The 19595-nt window shown below is 41.7% G+C and overlaps 1 protein-coding gene across 1 annotated transcript in view; it reads left to right on the top strand.

Annotated features, from left to right (window-relative positions):
- Exd1 (exonuclease 3'-5' domain containing 1) overlaps window positions 1-19595 on the top strand; it is a 32897-nt gene that overhangs the window by 6209 nt on the left and 7093 nt on the right. Inside the window, 8 exon segments of the mRNA XM_008846785.3 lie at window positions 670-738; window positions 2922-2979; window positions 3249-3376; window positions 11358-11416; window positions 13391-13477; window positions 15270-15374; window positions 15457-15537; window positions 18991-19134. Of these exon segments, the coding sequence (XP_008845007.1) occupies window positions 670-738; window positions 2922-2979; window positions 3249-3376; window positions 11358-11416; window positions 13391-13477; window positions 15270-15374; window positions 15457-15537; window positions 18991-19134 (731 nt within the window).

Here is a 19595-nt window from a genome sequence, read left to right as displayed (position 1 = left end):
GCCTGCTTCAGAAAACCAAACTCAGGGCTGAGGATGTGGTTCAGCTGGTAGTTTGCCTAGCATGCATGAAGCCCTGCATTCAAACCCTAGCACTGTATAAGCCAGTGATGGCACATGCCTCTAGTCCCAGCACTTGAGAGGCGGGTGGCTACATGACATGTCTCAAGAAGACAGGGAGAAAGAAGGAAGAAGGAAAGTAGTATGTTCTGAACTTCCCCTTAATTTAAGGCATTCAAAGATTCTCAGGAGAATTTTTAATTTGGTGTACTGCTTCTGTCCTTTTTTTTTTTTTAATCTTTTTTTTTTTTTAAATCTTTTTGTCTTTTTGAGATAGGGTCTCCATGTAGCCCCAGCTAGCCTGGAACTAGCTACATAGACGAGGCTGCTCTCCAACTCACAGAGATCTACCTGCTTCTGCCTCCCGAGTACTGGATTAAAGGTGTGTGCCACCACGCCCAGTTTTAGTTTCTTTAGACCATTATGAGGTTTACTCTATATTACTGGTTCCTAGCCTGTAGTTTTGTAATTTGACCCTTCATTCATTGGGAAAAATAATTTGGGGATTTTTATAAAATTCAGATGTTAGTAATTTTCGGAGGTATCACATTTTCTTATAGTTTGGGAAAAATAGTATTTGGTATTAACCAAATGAATTCTTTTCTGTCACAGTAAAGAACATGGAGACAGGCCGGAATGTTCCAGGAGTGAAAATGTTTTTTGGGCATGAAATTTTGAATGGTGAGTTTTATGTTCTCTGAATGCTAACTAGAATTTGCAGTAGTAAATTTATTGTTCTACCTCATTCAGGTATTTGAATGGAAATAGGGTGTTGTCTTGTTTTTAATAGTACATGAGGGGCTGGAGAGATTGCTCAGTGGTTAAGAACACTGGTTGTTCTTGCGGAAGACCTGGGCTCAAATCCCAGTACCCACATGGCAGCTAACAACTGTCCATAACTCCAGTCCCAGGGGATCTGACAGCCTCTTCTGACTAATGCAGGCATTGCATGACATGGGTGCATTTATCTACATGCAAGGTAATATATGCATACACATAAAATAAAAATAACAAAAATTTTAAAATAGCACATGAATTTTCTCTTTATTAAATATTTAATCGATTTTTATTTTATGCAAATGTTTTGCCTGCATGTATGTAAGTGCACCATGTTTGTGCAGTGCCCACAGAGGCCAGAAGAGGATGTAAGCTCCCCTGGAACTGCAGTTACAGATGATGATTAGCTGCCATGTGGATGCTAGGAACTGAACCTGGGTCTTCTTGAAGAGCAGCCAGTGCTCTTAACTGCTGAGCCAACCCCCTATATGAACTTCTAAAGTTGGTATTTGAGGGCTAGGAAGATAGCTCAGTCATTAAAGTGCTTGCCTTGCAAGTGTGAGAACGTGAGTTCGATCCCCACACCTACTTGAAACAATGCTAGACTGGTATGCACTTGTAATCCCAGCACTGGGGAGGCAGAGACAGGTAGATCCCTAGGCCTTGCTTGCCGGTCAGTCTAGCTTATATTACAGGAGGATCAGAAGTTCAAGGTCAGCCTTGGTTTATATATAAGACCCTGTCTCAAAAAAACAAACAAAAGAGTATATCTTAGAATCAAGGAAATACATTTAGTGCACAATTAGGTTAAAAACAATTGGTTTTTTAAATCTCTGTCAGAGGGGCTAGAGAGATGGCTCAGCGGTTAAGAGCACTGACTGCTCTTGCAGGGGACCCGGGTTTGATTCCCAGCACCCACGTGGCATCCTTAACTCCAGTTCCAGGGGAATCCAAAGTCCTCTTCTGATCTCCGTGGCATTGCACGACACAGGTGCACTCATATACATGCAGGCAATACACTCATACACATAAAAATAACAAATATTTTTAAAAATCTCTGTCAGAGCGGGGTGTGGTGGTACACACCTTTAATCCCAGCACTCAGGAAGCTGAGATAGGCAAATCCCTATGAGATTGGGGCCAGCCTGATCTATATATTGAGTTCCAGGTCAGCTGGAGCTACAGGGAGACCCTGTCTCAAAAAACCAAAAGAAAAAAAAACCCAAACAAAAACAAACCAAAAAACCCAAAACCACAAAAACCTCACAGCAAAAAACTCTTGTCAGTCAAATGTTTGTTCATAATTCTGGGATTTCTGCTCTGCGTTTCATTTTCTTAAGCCATCAGCATCAGCCTGGGAGAGTGTCAGTAACAAATCTGTGGCTGATTTAAAAGAGTACCCACCAGCAGTATATCGTATGAGGGATAGTGTATTAGGATTGAGATGAGCACAGAAAACCTATAGGGGACTGGAGAAAGGCTCAGAGGGAAGACCACTTGCTGCACAAGTAGGAAGCTAAATTCAAATTGCTAAACCCACAACCCGAACATGGTTGTGCAGACCTGTAACTCCAGCACTGTGAGTGGCCAGAAATAAGATGATCTCGGGCTTGTTGCCAGCCTAGCTCCAGGTTGAGGGAGAGACCCTGTCTCAAGGGATTAAGAGTAATAGAGTAGGACACCAGGTATGCTTCTCTGGCTTCTGTGGGAGAATATGACCCTGTGCACACGTGCACATATGTCACACATAAACACATAAAAAAATTTAAAAATAAAAAAATCTATAGAATCACTACAAATAACCACATAGGTACCTTTGAGGCAAAAAGGTAGGGGGAGTTAAAGGAAACAGAGAGATTCCTAATTCTGCTAAGTAACCAAGAAACTAAGGACATAATGCTGGCAATCTATAGGACTTCAGATACTATATTTTTCTCTCTGTTGATGTCCAATGAAGGCCTCTGTGAACTAACATTTCAATTTCAATTCCTGTTTATATTATGCTGTTGAACTGGGTGTGTGGGGATAGGATGGCTAATTAATTGCTTTTCAGTTAGAAACTGGAAAGCCTTATGGTTGTTTTTCAGTGGAACTGCTGGATGAAGTGGAACAAACTGCATTGGAAGAAAAGGCATCTTCTGTCAGGTATTGTGAGATAATTTTCATTATGAGGTTTTCCAAATATGCATATTAGAGTAGAAAGACTTAACTCTAACCCACTAGCTGCTTAATTCTAAAATGGCCTAAGGAAATAAAAACAAGAAGGCAAATACGGATGTCTTCCATCTCTAGAGAGCATGCCTAAGCAGTGAGAATAAACAGTATAGGAATGGACCACAGTCATTGCTGTTAATGGGTGGGGAAATCTGTAACAGAACAAGTTCATCTAAATATATATTGTTTTGTAAGGATAGTCTAAATACAGAAAGAGCCAGAATGGATAAAATGAAAGATGAAGACCTAAATGTATGTGAGCCTGCTTCACCTGCACCAGAGGTCACAACCAACTCTCTGCTCATTGACCTCAAATATAGCCCATTGGGTGAGTACTGGAACTCTGAATTTGCTAGATTGTTTTTAGTTGTGGTTCACAATGCTGAATAAGAAAAATATATAAAGCCAGGCGTGGTGGCACATGCCTTTAATCCCAGCACTCAGGAGGCAGAGGCAGGTGGATCTCTGTGTGTTCAAGTCCAGCCTAGTTTACAAAGTGAATTCCAAGCTAGCTGGGGCTACAGGGAGACCCTCTCTCAAAAAGACCAAAAAAAAAAAAAGAAAAGAAAAATATATATGAATTATTTGTTTCACATGGGAATGCACACTACATGCCAGGATTGTGGGTCCTGCTGTCATTGAGCTCTGAAACAAGAGACATATGTGAAATAGGGTAACAGTAAAAAACCTGTGTGGTGTTGCATACCTGTAATCCCAGCACTTGGGAAGTGGAGGCAAGGGGATCAGGGTTTAAAGATAGTCTTGGCTACATAGCAAGTATGAAGCCACTCTAGGGTATATGAGACCCTGTCTAAAGAAAAAAAATAATAAATGAGTAAAATATATAAAACTGAGAAGGAAAACTGCAGAAGGATGTAAGTATATAAGTATATGGATCATGTGGTTTCACAGTTTGGGTTACTAGGACAGGTCTTGGCTGAAGTAGTAACATTTTCATAAAGAGGGAGAAATTGAGCTGTTTGGATGCCATAGGAAATGCTGTTTGTTTGATTTAGTCTTGGCTTATTTGGAGACACATTCTTATTTGGTATCCCTGGCTGCTGGCCTCCCTGATGCCAGGGACAAGTGCCACCACCACTTTGCTTTGCTTTTTTCTTTGGTCTTTTTGAGACAGGGTCTCCTTGTAGCCCCAGCTGTCCTGGAACTCACTATGTAGATCAGGCTGGCCTTGAACGCACAGAGATCCACCTGCCTCTGCCTCTCAAGTGCTGGGATTAAAGGTGTGCGCCACCACGCCCGGCTTATTTATTTTTAAAATGTTTTATTTATTATTTTATTTTTATGTGTATGTGTGTATTGCCTGTGTGTATGTAAGTGCACTGTGTTGTGCAATGCCTGTGGAAGACAGAAGAGGCTGTCAGATCCCCTGGAACTGGAGTTACTGACAGTTGTTAGCTGCCATGTCGGTGCTAGGATTCAAACCCCAGGTCTTCTGCAAGAACAGCCAGTGTTCTTAACCACTGAGCCACAGCCCTATTTTTGTTTATTTTTTATTTTTTGTCTTTTTGAGATAGGGTCTCCCTGTAGCCACAGCTGGCCTGGAACTCACTATGTAGAGCAGACTGGCCTTAAACTCACAGAGATCCGCCAGCCTCTGCCTCCTGAGTGCTAGAATTAAAGGTATGGGCCATCATGCCTGGCCAAAGTTCTTTTTTAAAATTAATTATTTTATTTGTATTTTATGTGTATGAGTGTTTTGTTTGCATGTATGTAAATGTACCATGTACATGCAGTGCCCACAGAGGCCAGAGAGTGCTTCACATCCCCTGGAACTGGAGTTATAGTTTGTTGTTAGTTACCATGTGAGTACTGGGAATCAAACCCAGGACTTCTACAAGAATAGCCAGTGGTCTTAACTGCTGAGTCATCTCTCCAGCCCCCTGCTTATCCTCTTAAGTGTTGAAATTATGAGCCACTATGCCTGGCTGGAAAACATATTTTAAACTGAGAGAAGACCAATAAAGGGTCTGTAGGTAGCACACGTCAGATCTTTAATCATCAGCTGGGAGTTCAGTATTCATGGAGCAAAAAAAAAAAAAAGGAATAGGAAATGAGGTGGGATTGGTGGGTCACTGAGGAGTGTATGTGGATCCTTAAAGGGATTTAGGACTCTGAAGTGAGAAGGAAAGCATTGGAGGGCTTTTTATTTTTTTACTTTAAATAAAAAAGTCAGGTGTGGTGGGACATTAGCTGCAATCCCAACCATTCCAGAGGCAGAGGCAGGAGGATTTTGAGACCAAGGCCAGCCTGGGCTACAAAAAGACCCTGTCTCAAACAAGACAAACAAACAAAAAACAACCAACCAAACAACAAAAATCTAGACAGCCTTGTGAAAAGATTATTATTTTTTGTTTGTTTTTCATTTGTCAGTCCTACACTGTGGTCCATGCTAGCCTGGAACTCAAGGCAATTATCCTGCCTCAGCCTCCCAAGTTTTGGAATAACAGGTATGCACTACCACCATGTCTGATCTTCATCAATGATATTTTTTTTTCCAATGACAATTTTTTTTTGGTCTTTTTGAGACAGGGTCTCCCTGTAGCCCCAACTGACCTGGAACTTGCTATGTAGACCAGGCTGGCCTCGAACTCACAGAGATCCGCCTGCCTCTTCCTCCCAAGTTCTGGGATTAAAGGTGTGCACCACCACGGCCCGGCCCTCCAATGATAATTTTTAAGTTCAGTTTTCCACTGGAGGGTCTTGACCAGAAAATAACATAATTTGACTTCTGGGATTTTCTTTGTTGCTGTTTAGTTTAGTTTTAGTTTTAATTTTTTGGCAGCAGAGTCTCATGTAGTTCAGGCTAGCCTCACATTATGTAGCTAAGGATGACCTTGAACTTCTGATCCTCCTACCTCCACCTCTCCAGTGCTAGGATTATAGGTATGTACTTCCACACTATTTTATGAGGTGCTGGAGAAATGAACCCAGAGCTTCCTGCATATAAGGCAAGCACTCTGCCGATGGAGCTGCATCTCCAGCCCAGCCCTCGCCTTCACTTTTTTTGGGATAGGGTCTTGTGTAGCCCAGTCTGGCTTTGAGCTTTCACCCTTACTGCCCCAGACTCCAAATACTAGGATTACAGGCCTACACTATCACACTCAGCCTGTCTTCTATTTCAATTTATTGATTTTTAAAAAAAATAAAGCCGGGACTGGAGAGATGACTCAGCAGTTAAGAACACAGGTTGTTCTTGCAGAAGACCCCGGTTTGAATCCCACCACCCACATGGCAGCTAACAACTGTCCATAACTCCAGTTCTAGGGGATCCGACAGTGTCTTCTGTCCTCTGTGGGCATTGCATGACACGGGTGCGCTTACCTACATACAGGCAATACATGCATACACATAATATAAAAATAATAAAGAAAATATTAGAAAAAATAAAGCCATATTAGTTTATGTTCATGTTTCCTGATTTTTTTTTTTTAATGCTAGGGACTGAACCCAAAGTCTTGGGTATGCTAGGCAAGTACCCCATCCCTGAGCAACATTGCCAGTCTCCTGACTTCTGTTTTATTTTATTTTTAAAACATTTTAATTTTATGTGTATGAGTGTTTTGCCTGCATCTGTGTTAAGTGAACCTGTGTCATGCAGTGGTCACGGAGACCAGAAGAGAGCATCAGATCTCTTGGAACTAGAGTTACAGATGGTTGTTAGCCACCATGTCAGTGCTGGGAATCAAACATAGGTCCTTTAAAAGAACAGCAAATGTGCTTAACCACTGAATCATCTCTCTAGCCCCTGTTTATTTTTTAATTATTTGTTTATAAATTTATTTTGTTTATTATTATAGGTGTGTGTGTGTGTGTGTGTGTGTGTGTGTGTGTGTGTGTGTGTATGTATTTATGATGTGTGAGTGTGGTCACATGCCACAATGTACATGGAGGTCAGAGGACAACTTCTAGGAGTCTCATCTCTCCTTTTACCATAGGTTTTACAGATCAAACTCAGGTCTTCTGGTTTACACAGCAAGCATTTTTACCTGCTGTGCAATCTCACTAGCCCTTGACTTCTGTTTTAATTTTGTTTTACATTTATTTATTTTGTGTGTATCTGTGAACGTATGCACATACACATGCACACATTCACTCTAGGGGCCAGCAAGATGACTCAGGAGATAAAGGTGCTTGTTATCAAGTATGATGACCTGTGTTTAATATCCAGGACCTACATGATGGAAGGAGAGAATCAGCTCTTTTAAGTTGTCCTCTGACCGTCAGAGATATGCCATGGTACTCACTTGCACACACACACACCATAATAATTAACAAAATTACATGGTGGTGGTACATGCCTTTAATCCCAGCACTCAGGAGGCAGAGGCAGGCAGTCTCTATGAGTTCGAGGCCAGCCTGGTCTACATACGAGTTCCAGGCCAGCTGGGGCTACAGAGAGACCCTGCCTCAAAAAGACAAAACAAAACAAAAATAAGAACAACAACAACAACAAAAAAAAAAAACGGGCATGGTGGCATGCCTGTAATTCCAGCACTTGGGAGGCAGAGGCAGGCTGATCTTTGTGAGTTTGAGGCCAGCCTGGTCTACATATCGAGTTCAGTCCAATTGGGGCTACAGAGAGATCCTGTCTCAAAAAGACAAATAAAATAATTAACAAAATTTATAAACATGTATGTATGTAATTAAATATTTTTTACAAAGATCAATTTGGTGGTGTGGGTATTGACAGCTGGGCAAAGATAAAAGCATGGATGAATAGGAAGATATTAAAGTAATTTTTGTTTTGAGGCAGGGTTTCCCTATACCCCTAGCTGACCTGGAAATTTCTGTGGAGCCCAGGCTGACCACGATTTTACAGAGATCCATGTGCATCTGGGATTAAAGGTGTGCCACCACACGTGACTTAGAGTAATTTTTTTTTTTTTTTTTTTTTTTTTGAGACAGGGTCTCCTTTTAACCCAGCTGTCCTGGAACTCACTATGTAGACCAGGCTGGCCTTGAACTCATAAAGATCCACTTGCCTCTGCCTCCCAAGTGCTGGGATTAAAGGTGTGGGCCAACATGCTGGCTGATTTACAGTAATTTTTGAGACAAGTTTCTCTGTTATTACTCAGGCTTGTCTCAAACAGTATTCCTGCCTCATCCTCTTCATTGTTGGGGTTTTAGGAATAGCATACCATTCCTGGAGCTATTGAAACATTAAAATTTTTTTTCATTTCATTATTTGTGTGTGTGTGTGTGCACACACACATGTATGTGTGTATGTATATGGGTACAAATGTGGCATGAAATGCATGTGAATGTTAGAGGGCCAACTTGTAGGAGTTGTTTCTCTCCTCCTACCACATGCATCCCAAGGATTAAACTCAGGTTTTCAGGTTTGGGGACAAGGACCTTTACCTGATGAGCCATCTGGCTGGCCCTTGAAATATTTTAAACCAATAGAGGTGCTTCCCTGGACCACCTGGTTATAGCAGTAGAACAGATAAGAAGTGTTGGTGTTCTGGATACATGTTGAAGATGGAGCCCATGGAATAGAGGGTTTAAATAGGGATGAGAAAGAATAAAGAGGAACCAAGGATGACTTTAGGGGAGTTGGAGCCTGAGCAGCTGTAAGTATGAAGTTATTGGAAACTAAGTTGAGAAAGACTATATGTAGAAAAGGTTTTAGAGAACTGAAAAGTTCGGTTTTAGTCAGTTAAATTTGATAAAAACTTGGAGATGCCAGCACACAGGAGGTGGATTGCCAGGAGGAGTTTAAGTTGAGGACAGCCTGAGCTATATAGTGAGATTCTGTCTCCAAAAATAAAAAATACAGCTTAGAGATGAGAAGAGAGTCTGAAATGGAGACAATTTCAGGAGAGTCAACCAATAGATTATTTTTATTTTTTATTTTTATTTTATTATTATTTAGTTTTTGATGTTTTTGAGACAGAGTCTCCTTGTAGCCCCAGCTAGCCTTGAACTCACTATGTAGACCAGGCTGGCCTTGAACTCACAGAGATCCTTCTGCCTCTACCTCCTGAGTGGCATGTGCCACCACGCCTGGAAATATTTATTTTTAATTGAAAAAAATTGGGAGTTGGGGTGAGATAGGGTCTTCCTGTGGCACCAGCTGACCTGGAACTTGTATATAGACCAGACCAGCCTCGATTTCACAGAGATCTGCCTGCCTCTGCTTGCCAAGTGCTGAGATTAAAGGCATGTGCCACCATGCCAGCAAAGAGATGATTTTAAAATTTGTGTATCTCTGTGTGTCTGTGTATGTCTGTGTATCTGTATGCCAGTTGTGTGTTGGTGCCATCAGAGTCCAGAAAAGGTTGTCTGATTCCCTGGAGCTGGAGTTACAGGTAGTTGTGAGCTGCCTGACATAGATGCTAGGAACAAAACTTGGGTCCTCTCTTAACCACTGAGCCACTAAGATTAAAAAAAAAAATCTTAGGCTGGGCCTGGTGGCACACACCTTTAACCCCAGCACTCAGGAGGCAGAGGCAGGTGGATCTCTGTGAGTTCAAGGCCAGCGTGGTCCACATAGTGAGTTCCAGGACAGCTGGGGCTACAGGGAGACCCTGTCTCAAAAAGACCAAAAAAAAGAAAAAAGAAAAGAATCTTAAATTTGGGCCTGGGGCTATAGCTCACTTGGTAGACTGCTTGCCTGGCATGTACAATGTCCTGGCTTCAACCCTAGTACCACATAAAACTAGATGTAGTACACTTGGAAGGTGGAGGCAGGAAGATCAGAAGTTCAAAGTCTTTAAGGAGTTCAAGACTAGCCTAGCTACATGAAATCCTGTCTCAAAAAACCTAAAAAACAAACAAACAAAAATAAATAAAATAAAAATTATTAACTGGCAAGATTTAGAGAACTCCAAAGTGTGAATATTATTCCTTCTCCAGGACTCATTTATTGTAAACTGTTACATTTTGTTATGAAAATGTCTTTTAAAAGTGCTTGACTTGGGCATGCCAGATATCTCTCAGTGGATGAGGCATTTGCCATGTGTCCTTAGTTCAATCCCCAGAACCCATAAAAAGATGAGAGAACCACCACTAAAGAATTGTCTTCTGGGTGCTGGAGAGATGGCTCAGCCGTTAAGAATACTGACTGTTCTTGCAGAAGACCCAGGTTCGAATCCCAGCACCCACATGGTAGCTAACAACTGTCTGTAACTCTAGTCTCGGGATCCAATAGCCTCTTCTGTCCTCCAAGGACATTGCTCAACATGAGTATACTTACCTACATGCAGACAATACACGCATACACATAAAATTAAAAAAAAGAATTTTCTTCTGATCTCCACATGCACATCCCTTTACACACATCATGTATACACACATATACAATACTAAGTTTTTCAAAAGTACATGTCTTGGAGCTGGAGAGATGGTTCAGTGGTTAAGAACACTGGTTTATCTTGCAGAGGACCCAGGTTCGGGTTCCCAGCACCCATACATCAGCTAACTGTCATCCATAACTCCAGTTCCAGGGGATCTGACACTCTCTGTCTGATCTCAGAAAACAATGCATTCACATGGTACACTTAAATGCTGGCAAAAAACCCCGTTCTTAATTTTTTTTTAATTAAAAGCGCTTGACTTGAGATATTCAATATATACACCTTGGAAGAGAGAATCAGTACTGGGTGTGAGTAGCCCACTTGATTTGTAGGCTTATCCTTGATGGGCCTCTTGTTTATTCTCAATTGACAAAATAGAATGGCAATTAGTATTCACTGTATTTGCTAGGGGAGGGGACTGAACAGTGATAAAGAAAATGGCTGAGGGGCTGGAGAGATGGCTCAGCGGTTAAGAATACTGGTTGTTCTTGCAGAAGACCTGGGTTCGAATCCCAACACTCACATGACAGCTAACAACTGTCTGTAACTACAGTCCCAGGGGATCCGACAGCCTCTTCTGATCTCTGAGAGCATTGCACAACATGGGTGCAGTTACCACATGCAGGCAATACACACATATACATAAAATAAAAATAGGGGCTGGAGAGATGGCTCAGCAGTTTAGAGCACTGACTGCTCTTGCAGAGGACCCAGGTTTAATTCCCAGCACCCACATGGAGGCTGCAAACCATCCTTAACTCCAGTTCCGGGAGAATCTGAAGCCCTCTTCTGACCTCCGCGGCATTGCACAACATGGGTGCAGTCACATGCAGGCAATACACTCATACACATAAAATGAAAATAATAAATAAAATATTAAAATAAGATCAAAATAATAAATTTTTAAAAAAGAAAATGGCTGAAATTACTGAAAGGGCTGTTCTGTTTTCAAGGAAGAGAGATACATTTAATGCCATGCTTCTTTTGTAGAGGACGAAGAGGTGACATACACAGTCATTGATCAGTTCCAGCATAAGTTTGGTGCTGCAGTAAGTACTGTACTCAGTTGTTTCCAGTATTGTCTACATGTGTATCATGACTGTCTAACAAATTTCTTTTAAGATATTTGAGGCTGGCTATGGTGGTGCTTGCCTGCAATCTCAGCACTCTGGAGGCAGAGGCAGGTGGATCTCTGTGAGATGGAGGGCAGCTTGGTCTACATAGAGAGTTCCAGGCCAGTGGGGCTAGAAGGAGACCCTGTTTAAAAAAGAAGAAAAGATATTTAATGTTTATTCTGTTAGCAGAATATTTTGGATTTACTTGTTTATTTTTGAGTGTGTAAATTTGTGAGTGTGGGCATATGTGCCATGTGTATAAATGTGGAGGTCAGAGGACATCTTTCAGGAGTCAGTTCTCACCTTCCACATTTTTTGAGGCAGGATCTCTCTTGTTTCTGCTGTTGTGCCATGTACTTCAGGCTATCTGACCCATGAGCTTCTGGGCACTTCTGTCTCCACCTCTCATCTTGCGGTAGGAGTGCTGAGATTACAGGTGTGCGCCACTGCACTTGCCTTTTTCCATGTGTTCTGGGGATCAAACTCTGGTTATCAGGCCTGTCCAGCCAGTGCTTTCCCCACTGAGCCATCTCCATGACCTCTATTTTGGGTTTTTGCTATGTGCCAGGCTGTTCTGAGATCTGGGATAAAACAGTAATCAAGACTACATTCTAGCCTTAAGAAACTTGTGTTCTTTTTTTCTTTTTTCCCTCCTTTTGTTTTATTTTCTAAACAGGGTCTCATGGTTCAGGCTGACCTCAAACTCCTATGTAACTGCAGAAGATTTTGAATTCCTGACCCTCCTGCCTCTACCTCCTAAGTGCTAGGATTTTAATTGTTTACTACCAAACCCAGATTTATGTGGTTCTGGGATCAATTCCATGGCCTCCTGCATGCTAAGCAAGCAGTATGCCAAATGAACTACATCCCAGCTCAGGAGCTTACATTCTAATACAAGAGAATAAAGAAATAATTTTACAAGCTGGGCTGTTTGTGGACACCTACAATAGACAAGGAGGGACTGGAGAAGGGAATCTGAGAACCCAAAGTGCAGGACACAGATTACAATATTGAGCATCTTCACTGTTAAGTGAACAGCAGACATTTAAAGATTCTTAGAAAAAACAGCTTTAAATTGATCTTAAGTCAAAAAAAAAAGAAGATGATTGAGGGGCTGGGCAGATGGCTTGGTCAGTAAAATGCTTGGTGTTCAAGAGTGAAGACCTGAGTTTGCGTCCCCAGCACCTAGGTAAAAGCCAGGTACAGCAGCATGCATCTATGTCCTCATCACTGAGGGGTCAAAGATAAGCAGATCCCTGGAGCTCAATAGTCAGTGACTTTAACTGAATCAGTGAGCTCCAGATTCAGCGAGACCCTGTCTCAAAAAATAAGGTAGAGAGTGACTGAGGAAGACACCCAACATTGACCTCTGGTGCACACACACACACACACACACACACGCACGCACGCACGCACACACGAACACAGAGGTAATCCAATCCAGGTGTTTTGGTACCATCTGTAATCACAGCACTTGGGAAGTAGAAGCTTCGAGGATCAGGAATACAAGCTTAGTTTTAGCTACATAGCTGAGTTTGAGGCCAACCTGGGGTTTATGAGACCCTATCTCAAGAGATCTACTGTTCATCACTTGCCAATTTGCATTTCTCATTCATGATATTATGATGCTGCCATTTTTGGCTGAAACTTCTTTTTTCAAAAAATTATATTTATTTTAATTTTATGTATACAAGTGTATTGCCTGCATATAAGTGCACCTATGTAAGTGTACCTATGTCATGCAATGCCCACAAAGGTCAGAAAATGTCAGATTCCCCTAGAACTGGAGTTACAGGTGGTTGTTTAGCCACTATGTGGGTGCTGGGAATTGAACCTGGGTCCTCTGCAAGAGCAGCCAGTGTTCTTAACTGTTGAGCCATCTCTCCAGCCCCACTTCTTTTCTAACAGATGTTCCACATTAAGAAGCAGAGTGTCCTGAGTGTGGCTGCAGAAGGAGCGAATGTATGCCGCCATGGGAAACTTTGTTGGCTTCAGGTAAAAGATTTTCTTTCTTTTTTTTTTTTTTTTTTTTAAATACTTAAGAGTTTGAAATGTTTGGTTTGGTTTGGTTTTCTGTTATGGTCTCATGTTGCCCAGGCTGACCTTGAACTCACTGTGTATCTGAGGCTAATCTTGAACTCCTTGTCCTCCTGCATCTGTCTCCTAAGCTCTGGTATTACAGGTGTGTGCTACCATGCCCAGTGTGGTTTATGTATTTCGTTTGTTTGTTTGCTTTTTGTTCTTTGAGTCAGGGTCTTCCTATAACCTCATTTAGCCTGGAACTAGCTATGTAGATCATCCCAACCTGGCCTGGATCTTACAGAGATCAGCCTGCCTCTGTCTCCTAAGTACTGGGATTAAAGGCATGTGCCACCATGCCTGACTGGTTTATGTACTTTTTATTTGCTTGTTTGTTTTGGTTTTGGTTTTTGAAACAGGGTCTCCCTATAGCCCCAGCTGGCCTGGAACTTACTATGTAGACCAGACTGGCCTTGATCTCACAGAGATCCACCTGCCTCTGCCTCTCAAGTGCTGAGACTAAAGGTGTGCACCACTACACATAGTCATATTTAATTTTTAAAATCAATATCATGTTCAGAGGCTGGAGAGCTAGCTGAGTTGTAAGTACCTGAATTCAATACCAAGAATTCAAAAACAAAAAATTAAAAAACCCATAAACAACAACAAAAAGGTATAAGGTATATTTATAGTGGGCATGGTGGTACACATCTTTAGTTTGAGTACTCAGGAGGCAGAGGCAGGCAGATCTCTGTGAGATTGAGGCCACTCTAGTGAGTTTGGGCATGCTGGGGCTACAGGGAGACCATGTCTCAAAACCAAAACAAAGCAAAATCCCCCAAAATATCAGTACCCAGAACTCACCTTTTTTTTTTTTTTTTTTTTTTTTTTGAGATAGGGGCCCTGTATCCAAAAAAAAGAGGACGATAAATCTTTCACTGTGATATATCAAAAAGATCTGCCTGCCTCTGCCTCCCAAGTGCTGGGATTAAAGGTGTGCACCTCAAGCACGTCGAGCTATTGAATTCACCTTTTCAAAAAGCCAGATAGGCTCATGGTGGTGCAGTCTTTTAATCCCAGCACTCAGGAGGCAGAGGCAGGCAGATCTCTGTGAATTCAAGGCCAGCATGATCTAATAGTAAGTTCCAGGCCAGCTGGGGCTATAGGGAGACACTATCTCAAAAAAACCAAAAAAAAAAAAAAAAAAAAAAAAAAGAAAAAGGCCAATCTGGCATAGTCTATATAGCAAGTTCACTTGTTTATCTCTTTCATTTTGAAGATCAGTGTTTTTACATTTAATATTTATTGCAGGCTTCACCCATGCTAAGCTGCATCCTAAGCCCTATTGTATCTTGTTTTTTTTTCACTCAAGATCAATTTAAAGGTGTTTTCCCTAAGACTATTTGAAGGTCTACTGTTCACTGAACAGTGAAGATGTTCAGTGTTTTTTAAAAAAATATTTTATTTATATTATTTTTTTATGTGTATGAGTATATTGCCTGCTTGTATGTGAGTGCCCCTGTGTCGTGCAATGCCTCAGAGATTAGAAGAGGGCTTTGGATTCCCCTGGAACTGGAGTTAAGGACAGTTCGTAGCCACCATGTGGGTGCTGGGAATCAAACCCAGGTCCCCTGCAAGAGCAGTAAGTGCTCTTAACCTCTGAGCCATCTCTCCAACCCCAGATGTTCAGTGTTTTAATGTGTCCTGTACTTCTGGCTCTCAGATCCCCTTCTCCAAACTTTCCTAACTATGATTTTGTTTATTGTAGGTAGCCACAAACAGCCGAGTTTACTTATTTGATATTTTCCTTCTGGGAAGTCGTGCTTTCAATAATGGACTTCAGATGATATTAGAAGACAAACGAATTTTAAAGGTGAATGTGTAAGCTGATTCCTGTAGTAGTGAGATTAATAGCCAGGTTCTAATTACTGTGTCTCCATCTTCTGACTCCTTAGGTAATCCATGATTGTCGCTGGCTTTCTGATTGCCTCTTGCATCAGTATAGAATCATGCTGAATAATGTCTTTGACACACAGGTATATGAAGGGGAATTCTGAATTCAAATTAGTGCACATAGCTCTTGGCAGAAAATGCTTGCCTATGAAATGACTGAACTTTTTTTTTTCTGGTGCTATTCCTGCCCACTTCTCACATAAGATGTATGTATAATTTGTAAGAACATTTGGTGAGTTATAAAAATTCTACAGAAGTTACTTAAAAACATCTACAGAAGATGTTTTTCCCCTTTTGCTCCAGAATTTAGACCATAGGAAAGAAGATTGGTGCTCTATGACATTCAGAAACTTGAGCAATTTGGGGTCTTTTGGAAGTGTGATATGGGAGGCAATATGAAATGAATACATCTCTGCCTTTATCATGTATGTCACCTCAGGTGTAGGTTGTTCTAGATAGGATGTCCTCCCCCCAAAAAGCAACAAAACAAACAAAAAACCTAAAACCAATCTGGCCCCAATTGTTTGAGGAGATCTAATTTGACTCTCATCCAAAGGAACTTAGAGAAATGAGAGAATGCCTCTACTATCTACCCCTTAGAACTCATCTGGTTTTCTGATTTGATTGTGAGACCAGTAAAACCACATACCAAAGAAGAGTATTTTTTTCTTTTCCCTTCCTTCGCTCCCCTCCCTCTTCTCTGTCTTTCCTCCTTCCCTTTTCCCCTTCCCCGTTCCCTTCATCCCCTTTCTTTCCTTGATCTTTGCTCTTTTTTTCTCTTTGGTGCTGCAGATCGACACAGGACCTCATTTAGCTTCTTCTAGTTTTTTTTGTTTTGTTTTTCAAGACAAATCTTACTCTGTAACCCATACTGACCTAGAACTCACTATGTGACCCAGTCTAGCCTCAGATACACAGCAATCTTCCTGCCTCAGCCTTCTAAGTTTTAGAATTACATGGTATGAGCCACCGTTCTCTCCTGGTCAATTATTTTTGAGGACTAATTCCTAAAAGTGAAATTTCTTATTGCTAAATGTCACTTTGTTTTGTTCTTTTTTTGTTTGATTGGTTTTGGTTTTGTTTCTTTTTTTAATTTGTTTGTTTGTTTTGAGACAGGGTCTCCCTGTAGCCCCAGATGGCCTGGAACTCACTCTGTCACTATGTAGAACAGGCTGGCCTTGAACTCAGAGAGATCCAATTGCCTCTGCCTCCCAAGTGCTGGGATTAAAGGCGTGTGCCACCATACTGGGCCTATTTTTGCTCTTTATATATTTGTTTATATATTGGTTACTTTTCTATTGCTGTGATAGAAACACCATCACCAAGGGAACTTATAAAAGGAAGAGTTTACTGGCCATGGTAGCACATGCCTTTAATCCCAGCACTGGGGAGGCAGAGGTAGGTGGATCTCTCTGAGCTTAAGGCCAGCCTGGTCTACATAGCTGTTCCAGGTCAGCTGGTGCTACAGGGAGACCCTGTCTCAGCTATACAGTGGTTCAAGGCCAGCCAGGGCTGAGACCCTGTCTCAAAAAGCAAAAGTACACACAAAAAGGGGAGGGATGCTGAGTAGATGGCTTATCAGTTAAGAATTCTCAAGGGTTAAGAGCACTGGCTGCTCTTGCAGAGGCCCTAGGTTCAGTTTGCAGCACCCACATGGCAGCTAACAACCATCCTTAGCTCCAGTTCAAGGGGATCTGACCCCCTCTTCTGGCCCCTGCAGGCACTGCATACATATGATGTACTTACATATATGTAGGCAAAACATTCATGCATGTACAATATACATAAGTGAATTAATTGATTTTGAAAAAGAGTGCTTGCTGTGTAATTATGAGGATCAGGGTTTAGGTTCCAGCACTCACAAGCTAAGTGTCCCTGCAAACACCTGTAATCATAGCTCCTAGCAGGGCAGAGACAGGTGGATCATTGGGGCTTGTTGGCTTCTGAGCCTAGCTGAGAAAACACAAGCCCTAGGTTCAGAAAGAGAACCTTCCTCAAAGGAGTAGGCAGAGAGTGATAGAAGTAAAAACCTGATGCCCTACTCTGGCCTCTTCTTGTATACATAGGTGCACACATTGTACACTCCCATGTGCATACACTCACATAGACACATACATATACAAATAAGTCTTTGGCCAGCAAGATGGCTTGGCAGGTGAGGCTCTTGCCACCAAACTTGACAACCTGAGTTCAATCCCCAGAACCCACATGGTGGAAGGAGAGGACTGACTCCCATAAATTGTTTTCTGACCTCCACATGCACACCATGGCACACACACTTGAACACACACATGTACAACAAATAACTTCAAAAATTAAAACAAAATCTTAAAAAAATAAAGATAAGCTGGGCATGGTGGCACATGCCTTTAGTCCCAGCTCTCTGGAGGCAGAGGCATGCAGATCTCTGTGAGTTCAAGGCCAGCCTGGTCTGTATAGCAGGTTCCAGCCAGTCAGAAATACATAATGGGAACCTGTCTCAAAAAATAAAAAGAGGGCTGGAGAGATGGCTCAGTGGTTAAGAACACTGGTTGTTCTTACAGACAACCCGGGTTCGAATCCCAGCACCCACATGGCATCTAACAACTGTCCGTAACTACAGTTCCAGGGGATCCAATGGCCTCTTCTGTCCTCGTGGGCATTGCACGACATGGGTGCACTTACCTTCAGGCAGGCAAACACTCCTATACATAAAAATAATAAAATACTAAAAAATAAATAAAAATAACAGAATAAAAAATAAATGATCCTGGAGCAGCCATGTCTGCCTCATTTGCCCTGCTTACTGGTCCCTTGCTTTAGGCTTCATAAATTTCTCTTTGCCACTCTGAAAAATTTTTTTTACAGTCTTTGTCTCCCCAGTCTCCAAAGTCACCAAGTATAATAACCATAAGGCAGGCAAATAAGAGAAAAGAAAGTAGACAAGACTAGAGAGTTGTGTTGTCTTGTTACTTTTAATTAATTAATTTTTTTCAAAGTGAGTTGACCAAACTCACTTTAAAATTTATCTGTAGCACGGCTTATCCTTGGGAACAATGGTATTTAAAGATAATCCTTCCCTCTACTCCTCTTGGTTTTTTTTAGATAAGGTCTCCCTATAGCCTCAGCTGAACTGGAACTCACTATGTATACCAGGTTGGCCTTAGTGTCACAGAGATCTGTCTTCCTCTGCCTCACACATGCTGGGAATACATGTGTGCATCATCATGCTCCTTGCTCTCGCTCTTGCTCTCTCGCTCTCCTCTCATATGGCCCAGGCTGGCCTCAAATTTCCCTATGCCTTAGAGAATGACCTTGCACCCCTCTTGCCTCTTCCCAAGTGCTGGGATTTCAGGCATGCACCGGCATACCTCCCCATACGTGCTGGGGAGAGAACCCAGAGCCTCAAGCATGCCTAGGCTAGCACTGTATGACAGAGCTACATCCCCACCCATTAGAGATGATTCTTTGAAAATATTTCTGTCATGAGATAGTTTTTTGTGTATATTTGATTGCTTAGTTTTGTTCTGTTGCTTATTCTGTGTTTCATACTTCAGGTAGCAGATGTCCTTCAGTTTTCCATGGAAACAGGTGGCTTTCTTCCAAACTGTATCAGTACTTTGCAGGAGAGTTTAATCAGACACCTTAAAGTTGCTCCTAAGTATCTCACCTTTCTGGAAGAGAGACAAAAACTGACTCAGGTGAGTGGTAAAAGATGTCCCATTTGAGGTTATGTTTTTCAAGTGTGTTCGGCATAGGGTTGATAGCCAAGTAGAAAGAGAAGCAGCAGCTGCTATATAAGCATCTGCACATTGCCAGAATCCTTTTTTTTTTTTTTTTTTTTTGTCTTTTTGAAGCAGGGTCTCCCTGTAGCCCCTTGAACTCACAGAGATCCACCTGCTTCTGTCTCCCAAGTTCTGGGATCAAAGGCATGCACCATCACGCCCGGCAAGGCTACTTTCATAGAATGTTAACAAGGAGCCATGAATGAATGGCATATTTATAACAAAACACATCTGAGCCTGTTGGAGCCATGTGTTGCTTAGCTGTAGTAACAATGTTTAAAATAACACCAGAAACAGAATAATAATGGGTAGAGAATTTTTTAGCTAGAAAAATGCCCTCCAAGACTTGATAGTATATTTAATTTTGTAGTTCTGCA

Source organism: Nannospalax galili, unplaced genomic scaffold (genome assembly GCF_000622305.1).
Source record: "Nannospalax galili isolate Female #2095 unplaced genomic scaffold, S.galili_v1.0 scaffold342, whole genome shotgun sequence".
Classification (NCBI taxonomy): domain Eukaryota; kingdom Metazoa; phylum Chordata; class Mammalia; order Rodentia; family Spalacidae; genus Nannospalax; species Nannospalax galili.
The sequence above is the reverse complement of the archived record's forward strand: the minus strand, read 5'-3'. Positions and strand labels throughout refer to the sequence as shown.